This window comes from Schistocerca piceifrons, chromosome X (assembly GCF_021461385.2).
Source record: "Schistocerca piceifrons isolate TAMUIC-IGC-003096 chromosome X, iqSchPice1.1, whole genome shotgun sequence".
In the NCBI taxonomy this organism is placed as follows: Eukaryota; Metazoa; Arthropoda; class Insecta; order Orthoptera; family Acrididae; genus Schistocerca; species Schistocerca piceifrons.
Window position 1 is genome coordinate 337,455,993 of NC_060149.1, and position 14,795 is coordinate 337,470,787.

The following is a 14,795-nucleotide window of genomic DNA, read 5'->3' on the forward strand; positions in this document are numbered from 1 at the left end:
AGAGTCCATGGTATACCGTTCAACTAGCCAATATGAAAAGAAGGCTGTTGTTGTATAGAGATTCTTACAGACTTCAGAAAACTGATATGGCTAAACAAAGGTACTCAAGAGCACAAAAGGAATATAAGTATGCTTTAAATGAGGCCAAAAAAACAACAACCTAGTCAGCATTGAGTCATCAAAAAATAAATGCAGAAAAGCATGGACTATAATAAATTCAGTGGCCAAACGCAAGCAGAAAGTTGAGGTAGTAACTTCAGCAGACGAATTTAATAACTACTGTATAAAATCTGTTAACCAAATTAGGGAAAGCATTGTGAGGCCACAAGAGACTTGCTGATCTCATTAAATACCATAATGTAGACTACACCCTGAACGATAAATTCCTTTTAACAGAGGTCACACCAGATGTAAATAACTTTAGACCCTCTGATAGTGAAGATATATATGGTATTTCTTGTAATATGTTAAAAAAGATAATTGGCTACATAGTATATCCTCTTACTAAATGTATAAATAGATGTCTAATTTAAGGAGTATTCCCTGAAGTATTAAAATTATCTAGGGTAGTGCCCATTTACAAGAAAGGAGACAAAAATTGCCCATCTAGCTATCACCCAATATCCCTGACACCTATTTTATCTAAAGTTTTGGAATCCATCATCAACTCCCAGTTGTGTGATAATCTGACATGTAATAACATTATTACTGCGGTACAATTTGGCTTTAGGAAGGGCAAATCCACAGTCCATGCCATTGACTCCCTGATTAAAAAAGTGCTTAATGCTTATGAAGGAATAATTTTGCTCAGGCTACCTTTTGTGATCTTAGCAAAGCCTTCGATTCTGTGGAGCATATTTCACTCCTCAACAAACTAGTTTATTACGGAATCACAAACAGTGAAGTCGACAACATTTTTGAATCTTTCCTCAGCAACCGTAGACAAATTGTTTGTATTGGTAAACAGAGATCACAGCTAGCTGAAGTTAAGTGCGGTGTGCCACAAGGCTCAGTATTAGGACCTCTGTTATTTATCGTAATGACAAACGATCTACCATACTACATAAATACTCACTCCATTCTCTATGCATATGATACCACTTTTTTCAATATCAGCTCAGACATTGATATGCTCCAAACTGTGGCAAACGACAATATCACAGGCATCAGTCTGGTTCGGAGCTAACGGGTTCCTGCTTAATGAGAGTAAAACTCAAAAGATTGTATTTAGTGTGAGAGATCCGCCAGCAGAAGACTTCAAGAATAGTGTTAAGTTCTTAGGTATTGTTATAGATACTAAACTGACTTGGGAGCCACATATTAAATACATTAGTTCAAGGCTGTCTAGAGTGGTGTATTTGTTAAAGAACTGAATAAACCATGTACCTGCGGCCTATTTAAGATCAGCCTACTTTGCTTTTTTTCAAAGTATTATATCTTATGGGCTTTTAATATGGGGCAATAGCTCACACCTTCAGGACATTTTGGTACTTCAGAAGAAAGTAATTCGAATTATCACAAAGAGTGATAAACTGGCCCACTGCAAACCACTGTTTGTCAACTTAAAAATATTAACTTTGATAAACATGTATATTTACACTGCCCTACTGCATATAAAGAGCAACTTATCAGAATACCAGCATAGAAGAGATGTACACTCTCATGGAACCAGAAATAGTAGCAATCTTGACATACCTTACTACAGATTATCCAAGTCATTGAACAGCTACGAAGTGGTGGGTATGAAGATGTTTAATAATTTGCCAGTAGAATGGGTAGAAACTTCATTTGATTTATTTAAAGACAAATTGTTCAGTTGGTTAGCTGCAAATCCATACTATTCACTTCAGGAATTTTACGACTGTAAAATATCATAGTGGTACCGATTTGGAGAGTGCAGCATAATTTCTTTAACTGAATCAGTTATGATGCAATGCTTTCATATTATTTCATTTTAAATATTGTATTTTATGTAAAACCTATGTCACATATTGATCTTTAACCCATGTATATATATGCTGTATAACTTGTATATATGTAACTTGACTGTCAATTGCTGTAATAGCTAAAAGACAATAAAATTTCATTCATTCATTCATTCATTATACCATTGTTACAATTACATCCCTGGTTAAAACCTATTTTTTCACTGTGGCCTTATATTTTCCAGTCTTTAACAAGTTTCAAGGTGTTAATAACATCTCCACCCAAAATCCCCTATTCCCAAGGTCCAATTAGTTTTTCAGCTCTTGCTTTACTAATGTTTTCATACTGCCAGTGAGACCATCCTTTATTCATTTCTTGAGGCTTTTTTTTTCTCTGCCATGTTCATTACATCATCAGTCTTTCAGTGCAGTATTACCTTGTTTCCTAATCCCAAATATACCTAGATGAAATAACTGCCCACAACCAGCTTGTGAAAATTTTCGATTGCATTCTTAGTTTCTGTTTCACCTGCAGAAAAACTCTACGTTGTTATGAAATCAAATATACAACATAAAATGTTTATTTCATGAAAGTTGTTAATGTATGTAACAGGCTCAGTTATTGAAAGTAAATTGTCTGAGAACAGTTTCAGTAATAGTTACCAACCACAATATAATATTACACTGCAGTTACTGACAAATTATTCTCAAACAAAAGACCTTTATTGTTTCTTTAGAAAACCACAAAACATTATATTTGCAGCTGATGGAGAGTGTAATAATACAATGAAATGTTACTGGGGATTCAAATCACACAGTCTGGTACTGTTCACAACACTACCAGCAGCCTTACAGGATTGACAACATTCTTTCACTGCAGAGTATGAGATATGGAGTATGTCCATATACGATCTCCAAAACTTTCATTCTTGCAAAAAAGATGTATACATGAACAAATGTGGAGGCAAAGTGCTTTACTTCCTTACACACACCTCCACATCACTCGAGAATCATGAGGGAGTGGTTTTCCTGCAGAACAGTGTGGCATGATAGACTATACTCCACATGCTAGCCACATTATGGCAGCCATCACAGATGCCAGTAGTAGTCTACAGTCTACGGCAATGAATGACAGTACAGTTTTAAAGTTCATTTACATACTTAAAGTACAAGCACTTTATTCATGAGCCATGAGACCATGCCACAGTACAGCGTTCCTGAGTACATGGTATGAAGGTGGGGAAAAAACAGTATTCAGTTTAGAACAGTGAAGTAGTCAACACACCACGAATTTTTTTTTATGTGGCGCAATTGAAAAACTGAAGCTGCCTACCATCAAGCTATTTTATTTTCAACGTTTGTTGCCATAATATTACCAATTCTATAAAATAGATCAATGTAATTCATCCTGCATTAGAGTATGCTTTCATCTTGAGTTAAATAGAATTAATAATATATGATGAAGAGTGTGTGTAAACTACTACAGCTGTGGTCCAGGGTTCATAAGCATGCTTGGGTGAGGCTCTGTCCATACCTTTTTACCAACATGCAAGCCCACTGCATCAACCTCTAGACATTTTGTTTGGTTCCCAAATGACTATTCCATATGGGTGATTCCAAACAATTTCTCTTGCATACCACATACAGCTGCAGGACAATTATGAAACATGTGGCACTAACAGCTTGCTGCAATATTACAGGTGGCAGGTCAAAATCCTTAGTGCTGATACAGATGCAACACTAGACCATGTGCAGTGCAACCATACATAACTAAACAGCAGCATTTGAAACCAATACAATACCAATCAACACTGTAGTCACCAGCAAAGCATATTAGTGTGCTAGCACAGGACAGGATATCAATTTCACACCTTAGATCTCTATGGACAGACAAGGATTTGAAACCTAATCCTCTTCAATGTGAATCTGTTGTCTTAACTGCTACACTGTCACTTAATACATGCAGCGGAAGCAGCAGAATGTCTGCAGTGTCGTTTGGATATTCTACGGCAACATACTTCTCTGCAATTCCAGTTAATTCTCTATTGTTCCACACTAACAGCACACAGGGAAGAACAAACACTTAAATCATTCTGAGGAAGCTGCAATTTATTTTATTACAATAACTCCTCCTGTCAGCAGGCACTATTTCCTCATTTGGAGGGGAAAGTTGCTGATTGAAATGTTGTGAAAAGATCTCACTGCAATGAAAAATACCTTTGTTTTAATGACTGTCAACCAAAACTCATTTATATCTGACACCCCCCCCCCCCCCTTGTGATAATGCATAATGAGCCGCCCTCCTTTGACTTTTTCTGTCTTCCATCAATCCTATCTGGTAAAGATCCCATACAGCACAGCAATGCTCTAGCAGAGGTTGAACAAGCTTAGTGTAGGCAGTCCCTTTAGCAGACCTGTTGCATCTTCTAAGTGTTTGACCAATAAATCAGTCTTTAGCTAGCTTTCCCCACAACATTACCTATGTGGGAGTTCCAATTCAAGTTATTTGTACACTTGTTCTCTAAATTTATGCACTAGGTTTTCAAGACGACATCACTGACCAACTGAATCAAATTCCCTGAGCACCTGTGTTATACATTTGTGCAGATGTATTGACTTATCCATCCTAGAGGTGTGTGCTTAAAGTTTTTCAGTGTTCACTGCCACTCGCACTTTAAAGGACTTAACACTTTAGGCCGCCTACAAATCAAGAGTTTTGTCACACTAGACTTAAGTTTCCTTTACAGAACTTTATAAGAACCATTGAAATAAATCTGACTTTCATCCGTCTTCCCGGCTACTTATTTCATATATTCATTTAATTTTCTATCACTTCCTAGTCCTATAATCAGATTTTTGAACTACCCAAGAAGTCCTAGAATTTTACCGCTAATTTTGTAATACTATCTGCTTCCGCTTGGACATTACACTTAAATGACCCACAGCTGCCATTCATTACATCAAGTGCAAACAGCAAACAAATTTCAATGCATTGCCTTACAATCATACAGTGTGTTGACATTATCTGCTATCTGTATACACAGAGCATTAGCAGTCCTATTACACTTTCTGGCTGCAAACTCCATGTCACTTTTTTTCTGTTGAAAGTTTGCCGTCCAGTGTAACATACCAGTTTCCAACTGATAAATATTCTTTGACTCAATCACATATTTGTGCTGATCTTGCACATCAATGTAGTATAGTGCCAAATGTCTTCCAGAAATTAAGGAAGATAATCTAGCTGTTCACCTACAGCTACTGTTTGCATGATTATCTTGTATAATTACTGCATTGTTTTCCCTCAATTCTTAGAGAAAAGCTTTTCCTTTAGAAACATCATGATCTTAAGGGCACAGAATAAACTCTAGGAGTCTGCAAGAGATGGATGTTAGAAATATTGGTCTAAAATTCAGTGTACCTGTCTTCTGTTACACAATAGTAAAATGAGCACTTTTTGGTTTATTGTATATATCTAACAGCTTACATTTAGCTATTTCTCATGCCAATCAAATACTTCAGCTAAAACTGATACAAAATCTCGTTTCTGGCGTGTGCTAACACTATGTTTATCGACAATAATGTGTCATAACAGCCAATTTGTTGATTATGACTGCTTTATGTGAATAAACACTACAGAGAGATTGGGGACGTGTTTCGTCTTGACAAAGGCACAACTTACCGATAACTACGGAAGTGTTATCCTGTAAGCATGATTTTTACACTTACTGGAATTAGATGAGTTGGAAACGCTTCAACCAGTTTCAGACGAAGCCAAACGAAATCATTGTACCTCCTCCTAACTACGTATTCAGTTTCCTCGTACTCGGTTCGCGTCGTCTGAAAAATGTTTCTATAAGTTATGCGCAACGTCAATGTAGCAGTTCAATACGCAATGTGTCGTTGACGTACCTTTGTTGTAATACGAAATGTTATGTATGTTTCCAGTGTGTCAAGGTGCTTCTGTGGATTATCAACTTTCACCACCAAATCCCTTGTATCAACACCAAACTCTGACAATTCCTGGTCTGGCAGCGTTGAAAAGCTCTCAACTGATGGGGAAGCAACCTGAAAGGATTATGGAAGTTACTACTACGAAATATTTAGAGGGTCATTCAAAGCTTTTCTATGTGAGGCATATTTCGGCACATTATATTGAGATAATATCATCGTACCACGGAATCATCCAATGAAGTACTGTAATTAGACATGACATCTGTATCCCTGCTACACTGCCTCTGCAACATTAAGGACTTGCATTCGGATGACACGTCCAAAACAGCCGTATCGTCTATTTCCGACATTCTCCCTTTCCTCTCAATCAACACCGAAGCGCGAACTGTCAATTCCCATAAGATTTACACTTCCAATAGAGGTCAGGGTGGTAAGTCAATAGCCTAAGAAGTCTAGAATCTTTGTTTCCACCTATGAGCTTTGCTAAAGCAATGCAAAGAGTGCATGAAGGAACACGCATTCCCGGATGAAATCTTTCCCATAGCAAGGAGAAACATTTGTTCATGGAAATTAGAATAGATGCACATTGCTACAATGTAAACTAATATCCGGTGTTATTAAGTATGTTATCGTTTTCAGCAAATTTAGTTGAAGAGGCACACTGATGTAAAACAAATAGACAAAGCATTCGCATAACATACATATTTCGTCCAAATGCAACAATGTGTATGTGCAGATGCGCAGATATCTGCGCACATAACTGTGCATGGATTAGATCGCTGAAAATGTTGTATGTTCACACACAAGTTCCAATGCATTGCTCGACCGCCATCTACCGGCATAAAAAAGAAATTTCAATGGCAAGCAACTACACCCTCGTACAGTAAGTCTATATCATCTATTCAAAAATGGAGGAAATTCTATTACGGTCTGTGTTCCTAATTTGTGTTGCTAAAAATATGCAAACAAAATGCGAGAAACAGAAAGACAAATTAAAATGCTCTACATAGTGGCTACTTAAACGAAGGCGTTGTCGCGCATAAATTTACTTCACATGTTGCAGGGCGAACTCCACGACTTGGGTACTTATTTGGGTATGGATTTAGAAATGTGTAGTTGTCTTTTGACTCTGACAAATCCTAGTAATCATACTTGTATGAGGAGAGCAATTTCACCATATGAGTGGCTGATGGTGAAGTTAAGATTCCTGGCAATAGGAACTAGGCTACAAATATCTGCAATAGGTGCTAGGCTACAAATATCTAGGATTTGGTACTACAATTTCGAAACAAGTATGAATAAAATCATACCCAATACACTTGAACTACTTACGTTGTCCTGAAGGTTGATTTCATAAAAGAAAGTAAAATACTGTACCCCTATTCTGAAACGTTACAGATAATATTTCTACAGTTTTAGACTTGTTTGAGACACAGTATATTTTTAGAAGTTATATATGTGGCTATTGAGCTATAGTTCAGTTTGTTTCTATTTGAGATTTCCAATTCTCTGCCAGAAGCCTACCAGCAAGATTTTCCATCATCAGCTTAACATAATATTCTGACTGCACTCTTCCTTAGCACAAACAGAGCCTATCTTATTTTCTACACTCTCACATTAAATTTGGCATACCACAGTACTGAGTGAAAGTGAGCTAGCAAGTCCCTGAAGACTAGACCGAAAAGATTTCACTACTTTGCTTGCTCTTTGCAATAAACAGTCGGCATCGAAATTTTTTTATGTAGTGTTTCCCTGTTTGCCAGCGGGTCAGCCTCTTGGAATTTCTCTGTTAAAGAACTGTAAAAATATTTGCAAAGGTTGTGTTGAAGCGTCACATTCAGTGAGAATGTACTTAATTCATTAGATAACAAATCAGAGGTTACTGGAATTCTGTGTGACCTGTCAAAAGCCTTTGAATGTGTGAACCACAACATTCTCTTAAGCAAATTAGAATATTATAGTGTCACTGGCAGTGCTGCAAAATGATTCGAGTCTTATGTAACTAACACGAAACAAAGGGTGTCATTGTGAAATACCTGCAGTGTAACCAATCAGTCTTCATCTGACTGTTAATTAATTACCTGTGGTCTTCCCTAAGGTCTCGTGTTAGGTCCACTGCTTTTTCTTGTGTTAATTAATAGTCTCTTGTCCGTTATGTTGCCAGATGCTAAGTTTATTTTGTTCAGAGATGATACAGACATTGCAATAAATAGCAACTCAAGCAGAGATTTAGGAATGGCTGCTAATCAAATTTTCGTTGACATTAATAAATAGTTTAAAGATAATTCACTGTCATTAAACTTTGAAAAGACCCACAATGTGCAGTTCAGAACCTGTAAGAGATTTCCGTCCAGCATGTGTATAATATATGAGGACATGCTGATAGAAGAGGTTGACAGTGTTAAATTTCTGGGATTACAACTTAATAATAAATTCAGTTGGGAAGTGCATAAAACAGAATGAAGCTGCTAAAAAAAGCCTGTATTTGCAATACCAGTGATGCCAGATGTAGAAGATAAAAATATAAAAAAGCTTGCATACTTTGTTTAGTTTCATTCTGTTATGCCATATGGGATCATATTCTGGGGTAACTCAACAAACTGAGCAAAAGTTTTTAGAGTGCAGAACTGTGTAATAATTCTCATTGCTGGTGTAAATTCAAGAATATCATGTAGAAACCTGTTCAAGGATCTAAGTATTTTAGCCACTGCTTCTCAGTATATTTATTGCTTAATGAAATTTGTTGCAAGTAACACGCCGCTATTTTCATCCAGTAGTTCAGCACATAGTATCAATGACGATGTGGACAGTCTCCTCAGTTCACAGGAAGCAGAGCTGGAGGTAGACATGTCAAAATTTGGGTGACAAACTATCTATCCTAAGGATACACTGGATGTAGTCAGATCACTGAGAAATCCCAGAACTGAAGACATACATGGTTTCTGTAATTTTATCTTAAAAATGTTATAGATTCTATACACATTCCACTGTCTCACCTTATAAGTAGGAAGTTTAGAGACAGAACATTTCCAGACTGCCTGAAATTAACATCTATCTTCCATGTATACAAAGAAGAGTTTGAATTTACAACCGTTTGGTTTCTGTTTGCCAAATACGGTAGTACTAGTTGTATTTCACTTATTCCGTATCCTTCAAGTTCCTTAATTTAAATTCTATCTGTGAGAGTGCCAGATAGCTTTCTTAGATCTACTACAATGGCATAAGTATGCTGCCTATTTTCAAAACCGTATAGTACCGATTATACAACAAACTGAACTGCCTTAAGTGTTGATAGATCAAGAAGTTGTATTATCGAAAAGATGTCCAGACCCTGTCTGCGACAAAAGCTCAAACACCTCTGCAACATCTCTCCCCATTTTTGTTTTCACAAGTAATGCCCACGCAAGTTTAAAGTATTTATCAATGAGCATTAAAATATACTTGGAATAGTTTTTCACACAAGAATACTCCTTGATATCAATAAGACCAGCCTGCCATAGGCCATCCAAATCATTAATCATAACTCATCTACAAGGTATGTTTTGCATGCTGGTTTGTGTAGTTCTCGAACTACTGTCTCCATACTTATTCAGTGATATCGCTTTCTCTAGGCTCTCAAATTACTGAAACAAGCACATTCAAATGAGCTGTATTAAAAGCAGCAGCTGATGCCATGAAAAATTGTAGCCAATGTATTAACTCATTGGGTTGGTCATCACGTACACACTGCGAGAATAGATTGTTCACTCTTTTACGCTGAATGTCAGTACCATCACTGCTGCTATTTTTACCCTCTTATAGGTTTTATAATGGTTCTGTATTTCACACTGCTTTTACTTTTTGGTACTCAGTTTGCTTTCTTATATAGATAAATCAAATGCAACAATTCACAGTGCATTTTGAGTTCTTTAGCTGAATAATTTAGTGTTTTCGAAGGTCTTAGGAATATAACTTGAAGCAGACCTTGTGTTCTTTGAAATTCCCCATCACCAGTCCATATTGTGAGTATTGGGACAAGGGCACTCACAGTCCAAAGTATCGTTATCCAAGATGGCGGCGATGACGTCATCCAAGATGGTGGCGATGACGTCATCCAATATGGCGGCGATGACGACAATCAAGATGGCGTATTTTGGGGGGAAGTTTTAATTTTGGCGGAAAAGTGCCATGACGGCCCCTCCCCCAGAAAAATGGCGCAAAGTTCAAATTCCATCACGATAATGCTCCACACCTCGGTTGTCTCTACTAGCCAAAGTAAATGGCGGGAAAAGAACTTCTCTTTATTATTTAACCAATTTCAAGCAGATGTGTTCGCTACTAGGTCTGGACTCCAACTGGATTAGTTCATATCGTCGCCACCAGAGGGCGCCTGCCTGACGTCAGATCATGACGCAAGTACCGTTATTCAAGATGGCGGGACCCAATGTCTTCGCCACTGGATCTGGGCTCCAACTGGCTTAGTTCATATCGTCGCCACCAGAGGGCGCTGTCCTGATGTCAGATCATGCTGCAAATACCGTTATCTGGTTGGTGGCAACCAGTGTGTTCAACATGATCTCCAGAGCCCAACTGACTTAGTTCATATCGTGGCCACCAGAGGGCGCTACCGTGATGTCGGGTGATGCAACAAGACCGTCTGCTCTCTCTCTCTCTCCTGCGTTATAACCAGACATGCGACGCGTCAGTGGCCCGCAAGTGCGCGACTGTTATCCTCACAGCCTCCAGCCTAGACCTTTATACTCGCACTAGACATAGCCTTATGTAGATATGCTAACGAATTTAACTGAACACAAGTGACACCAACGTCGCTCTTCTAACGTATTACCTAAGTACTTAATTCCATTTCAATTTTAATCATGTCCAATAACACAATTTACAATTTCAATATTCAATGATCAAATGAGAAGTTTCACATTTTCCCACTATGAGCACAGTGTTCATTCATTCATGAATGGAGTCGCAGTAGAGCCGAGTTAGCGTTCGAATGTGGATCCCCCGCATGATATATCCGGATCGATGTTGAGATGTGGATCCACAATATGGCACGCATAGGATAGGGTTTGGAGGTGGCTGTGTTACGCGCAATGTACAAAGTGGTGTTGGGATGCAGATCCACAATATACCACATCCATGTTAGCGTTCAATGGTGGATCTGCTGCAGACTATATACAGGGTGTTACAAAAAGGTACGGCCAAACTTTCAGGAAACATTCCTAACACACAAAGAAAGATACTATGTTATGTGGACATGTGTCCGGAAACCCTTACTTTCCACATTGGACCTCATTTTATTGCTTCTCTTCAAATCACGTTAATCATGGAATGGAAACACACAGCAACAGAACGTACCAGCGTGACTTCAAACACTTTGTTACAGGAAATGTTCAAAATGTCCTCCGTTAGCGAGGATACATGCATCCACCCTCCGTCGCATGGAATCGCTGATGCGCTGATGCAGCCCTGGAGAATGGCGTATTGTATCACAGCCGTCCACAATACGAGCACGAAGAGTCTATACATTTGGTACCGGGAGTGCGTAGACAAGAGCTTTCAAATGCCCCCATAAATGAAAGTCAAGAGGGTTGAGGTCAGGAGAGCGTGGAGGCCATGGAATTGGTCCGCCTCTACCAATCCATCGGTCACCGAATCTGTTGTTGCGAAGCGCACGAACACTTCGACTGAAATGTGCAGGAGCTCCATCGTGCATGAACCACATGTTGTGTCGTATTTGTAAAGGCACATGTTCTAGCAGCACAGGTAGAGTATCCCGTATGAAATCACGATAACGTGCTCCATTGAGCGTAGGTGGAAGAACATGGGGCCCAATCAAGGCATCACCAACAATGGTTGCCCAAACGTTCACAGAAAATCTGTGTTGATGACGTGATTGCACAATTGCTTGCGGATTCTCGTCAGCCCACACATGTTGACTGTGAAAATTTACAATTTGATCACGTTGGAATGAAGCCTCATCTGTAAAGAGAACATTTGCACTGAAATGAGGATTGCCACATTGTTGGATGAACCATTCGCAGAAGTGTACCCGTGGAAGCCAATCAGCTGCTGATAGTGCCTGCACACGCTGTACATGGTACGGAAACAACTGGTTCTCCCATAGCACTCTCCATACAGTGACGTGGTCAACGTTACCTTGTACAGCAGCAACTTCTGTGACGCTGATATTAGGGTTATCGTCAACTGCACGAAGAATTGCCTCGTCCATTGCAGGTGTCCTCGTCGTTCTAGGTCTTCCCCAGTCGCGAGTCGTAGGCTGGAATGTTCCGTGCTCCCTAAGACGCCGAACAATTGCTTCGAACGTCTTCCTGTCGGGACACTTTCGTTCTGGAAATCTGTCTCGATACAAACGCAGCGCGCCACGGCTATTGCCCCGTGCTAATCCATACATCAAATGGGCATCTGCCAACTCCGCATTTGTAAACATTGCACTGACTGCAAAACCACGTTCGTGATGAACACTAACCTGTTGATGCTATGTACTGATGTGCTTGATGCTAGTACTGTAGAGCAATGAGTCGCATGTCAAAACAAGCACCGAAATCAACATTACCTTCCTTCAATTGGGCCAACTGGCGGTGAATCGAGGAAGTACAGTACATAGTGACGAAACTAAAATGAGCTCTAACATGGAAATTAAGCGTTTCCAGACAGATGTCCACATAACATCTTTTCTTTATTTGTGTGTGAGGAATGTTTCCTGAAAGTTTGGCCTTACCTTTTTGTAACACCCTGTATAAGGACCTATGTTCGGAGATGGATCCACCACACACCACATCTGCAGTAGGTGGACCAACCATGCGTTACGTTCGGCCATGTATTCTAAGTTCAAAGTTTGGTCCACCAGTGCAGGGGGCTGTCTCCTGGGAGCCGTGCATGAGGTATTCATATACATGGACATGCAGGAAACAGGGCAAACACTCTCCGAATGTGGAGGTGACTGGATACAGTCGAGTACAGCGCTATATTACGCTTCCCTATCAGTGCATTTGGGCTAGGTGTTGGCGGATGTGCTACATTTACAGGCAAATGTAGAACACAGAACGAGGTTATTATGTCGTGACCGCATGGATAGATCTGACCTAAAATCGATATAATTGCGAAAATGACGACGGAATAGGTATAAATTGACAGAATATACACCGAAGTGCTGTGATATTGAGGAAGTACTTGGATATCTTCCGGTTTGTGCCGAACAGTTTGTTCGTAGGAGCAAGTATGGGGCAGCAGTAGGAATCTGGGAAAACGTCGACATCGAAACGAATAGAATCAGGGAGGTAGTCAATTTTTTTTCGTCGCGGCAGTATTATACTGTATGCCTATTCAGGTACCAGTAATACACGTGAGTTGACTACTGTATTTGATGCTTTTCAGGAAGACAGGACGATTCGTGTCTAAAATTACTTGCATCTGCGTTAAAGGACAACCGAGAGTGGACAGGGTGATCAACTGAGATAGAGCTGTAACAAGGTATGATTTAATGGTTGACTGATTCATTCTAGAGAAGGAGAAGTTGCTGCAGGTCAATTTTTTTCCCCTGTTCTGTCCGGATGCACCAGTCGTTCTAGTCGTATATAGCCACGTGTTCTGTATGTGGTTTAAAGTGCTGCCTACTTGCGATCGTTGATGGTAAACATGTCGGTCATCAGAGGACTTGCATGTCATGTGTGATTAAACTTGACACATTCCTCTAAACGAACTTTGATTTATGCAATCCTTCCTGTCGCATCCTGAGTGTAAATTTGACACTTCAGCGTCATAACTAAGTTAGCGATAGGAGCTTGTGAGGTGCTGCAGTCCCAGTGTACACAATTGCCCGATACATGTGCGGTTTATATAGTTAGTGACAGAATGCTGCTGTGCACTTATGTGTTTCCTTGTAGGATGTGTACCCAGCTACTAACGATCATTTTATATAGGCCAGATGCAGGCATAGTATAATTTCTGAACCGTGATAGGATGTGAACAGTGGACACTATACGTATCAGGGAACCTATATTGTGCTCCTATCACGCAGAGCAAGAATTTTACGAAAGTAGTTTTTTTTTTTTTTGTTTTACGGTTCGATAAGGTAATTTATGGTAGAGAAACCGGGAAGAAGGATGTATATCAAGCGCTTGAAATATATTTCTCACATTGGAATATTAACAATGCTACAGTTCCATACGTCTGATAGATGGAAAACGCATGAGATCTAATATTATAGGCCCGTTTTAAGTGCAGAACGTTGTATCCTTAGGAGTGCGTGTGTTTATGTTCTCTCTCTTACGAATACTTTCCAAGTGCCGCTCCTAGACTCTAGAACAATTCTTTAGAGTAGATAGCTTGGTCGGTTTACGTAAAAATGCGTCGAACTCCATCTGTCTGAGGCTCCATCGCATATAAAAATCAATCGTTTGTTGTTCTTCTTAACTGTCTACTATTATATGATGGCACTTTGAAATCTGTTACTGTACATCAATAAGGAGTACTAACCTCCTCGACATGGTCACATCTCGAGAAATCTCGTGCACTTGGACGGGTTAGGACTCGGAAAGCTCAATTCATTCACGAGATGTGGAGTGTAGCGGTCTTCTTCTGGTCGGTTGGAGATTAATTCGCTAACTGTGCAGCAGGGCTGGTTGGTCAGTGACACTGTGTTGAGGATCTTTCACTCTCTAATTTTACCCTAAGACAGCGAGAATGCTCTGTGACTCTCATACGCAGAGAGATAGATAGTAAATTTAACACTATGCTTGAGGTGATAGAAATATGTGGAGCACTGTCTCGTATACTTTGATGATTTATGTGTTCGAGAATTAAGACTGAATGGACGTGCTGCTCAGTCATCTATCCATGTTTGCAATGATACTCGGAATGTGGAGAGGGCATGGTTTAGCTATGATACTGAAATTGGGGAAACAT

General features: G+C 39.4%; 1 protein-coding gene across 3 annotated transcripts in view; it reads right to left on the reverse strand.

Moving 5' to 3' along the window:
- LOC124721469 (sorting nexin-7-like) overlaps positions 1-6,308 on the reverse strand; it is a 191,176-nt gene extending 184,868 nt beyond the window's left edge. For 2 of the 3 annotated variants that reach the window (XM_047246463.1, XM_047246462.1), the window contains exons 1-3: positions 6,098-6,308; positions 5,835-5,990; positions 5,652-5,762 (exon numbers count right to left, since the gene is read on the reverse strand). In XM_047246463.1, coding sequence (XP_047102419.1) covers positions 5,652-5,762; positions 5,835-5,990; positions 6,098-6,226 — 396 coding nt within the window. In that variant the 5' untranslated portion in view covers positions 6,227-6,308. The remainder of the gene's footprint in view (positions 1-5,651; positions 5,763-5,834; positions 5,991-6,097) is intronic. The other variant, XM_047246464.1, reaches the window with a different exon arrangement.
- Between the last annotated feature and the right edge of the window lie 8,487 nt (positions 6,309-14,795).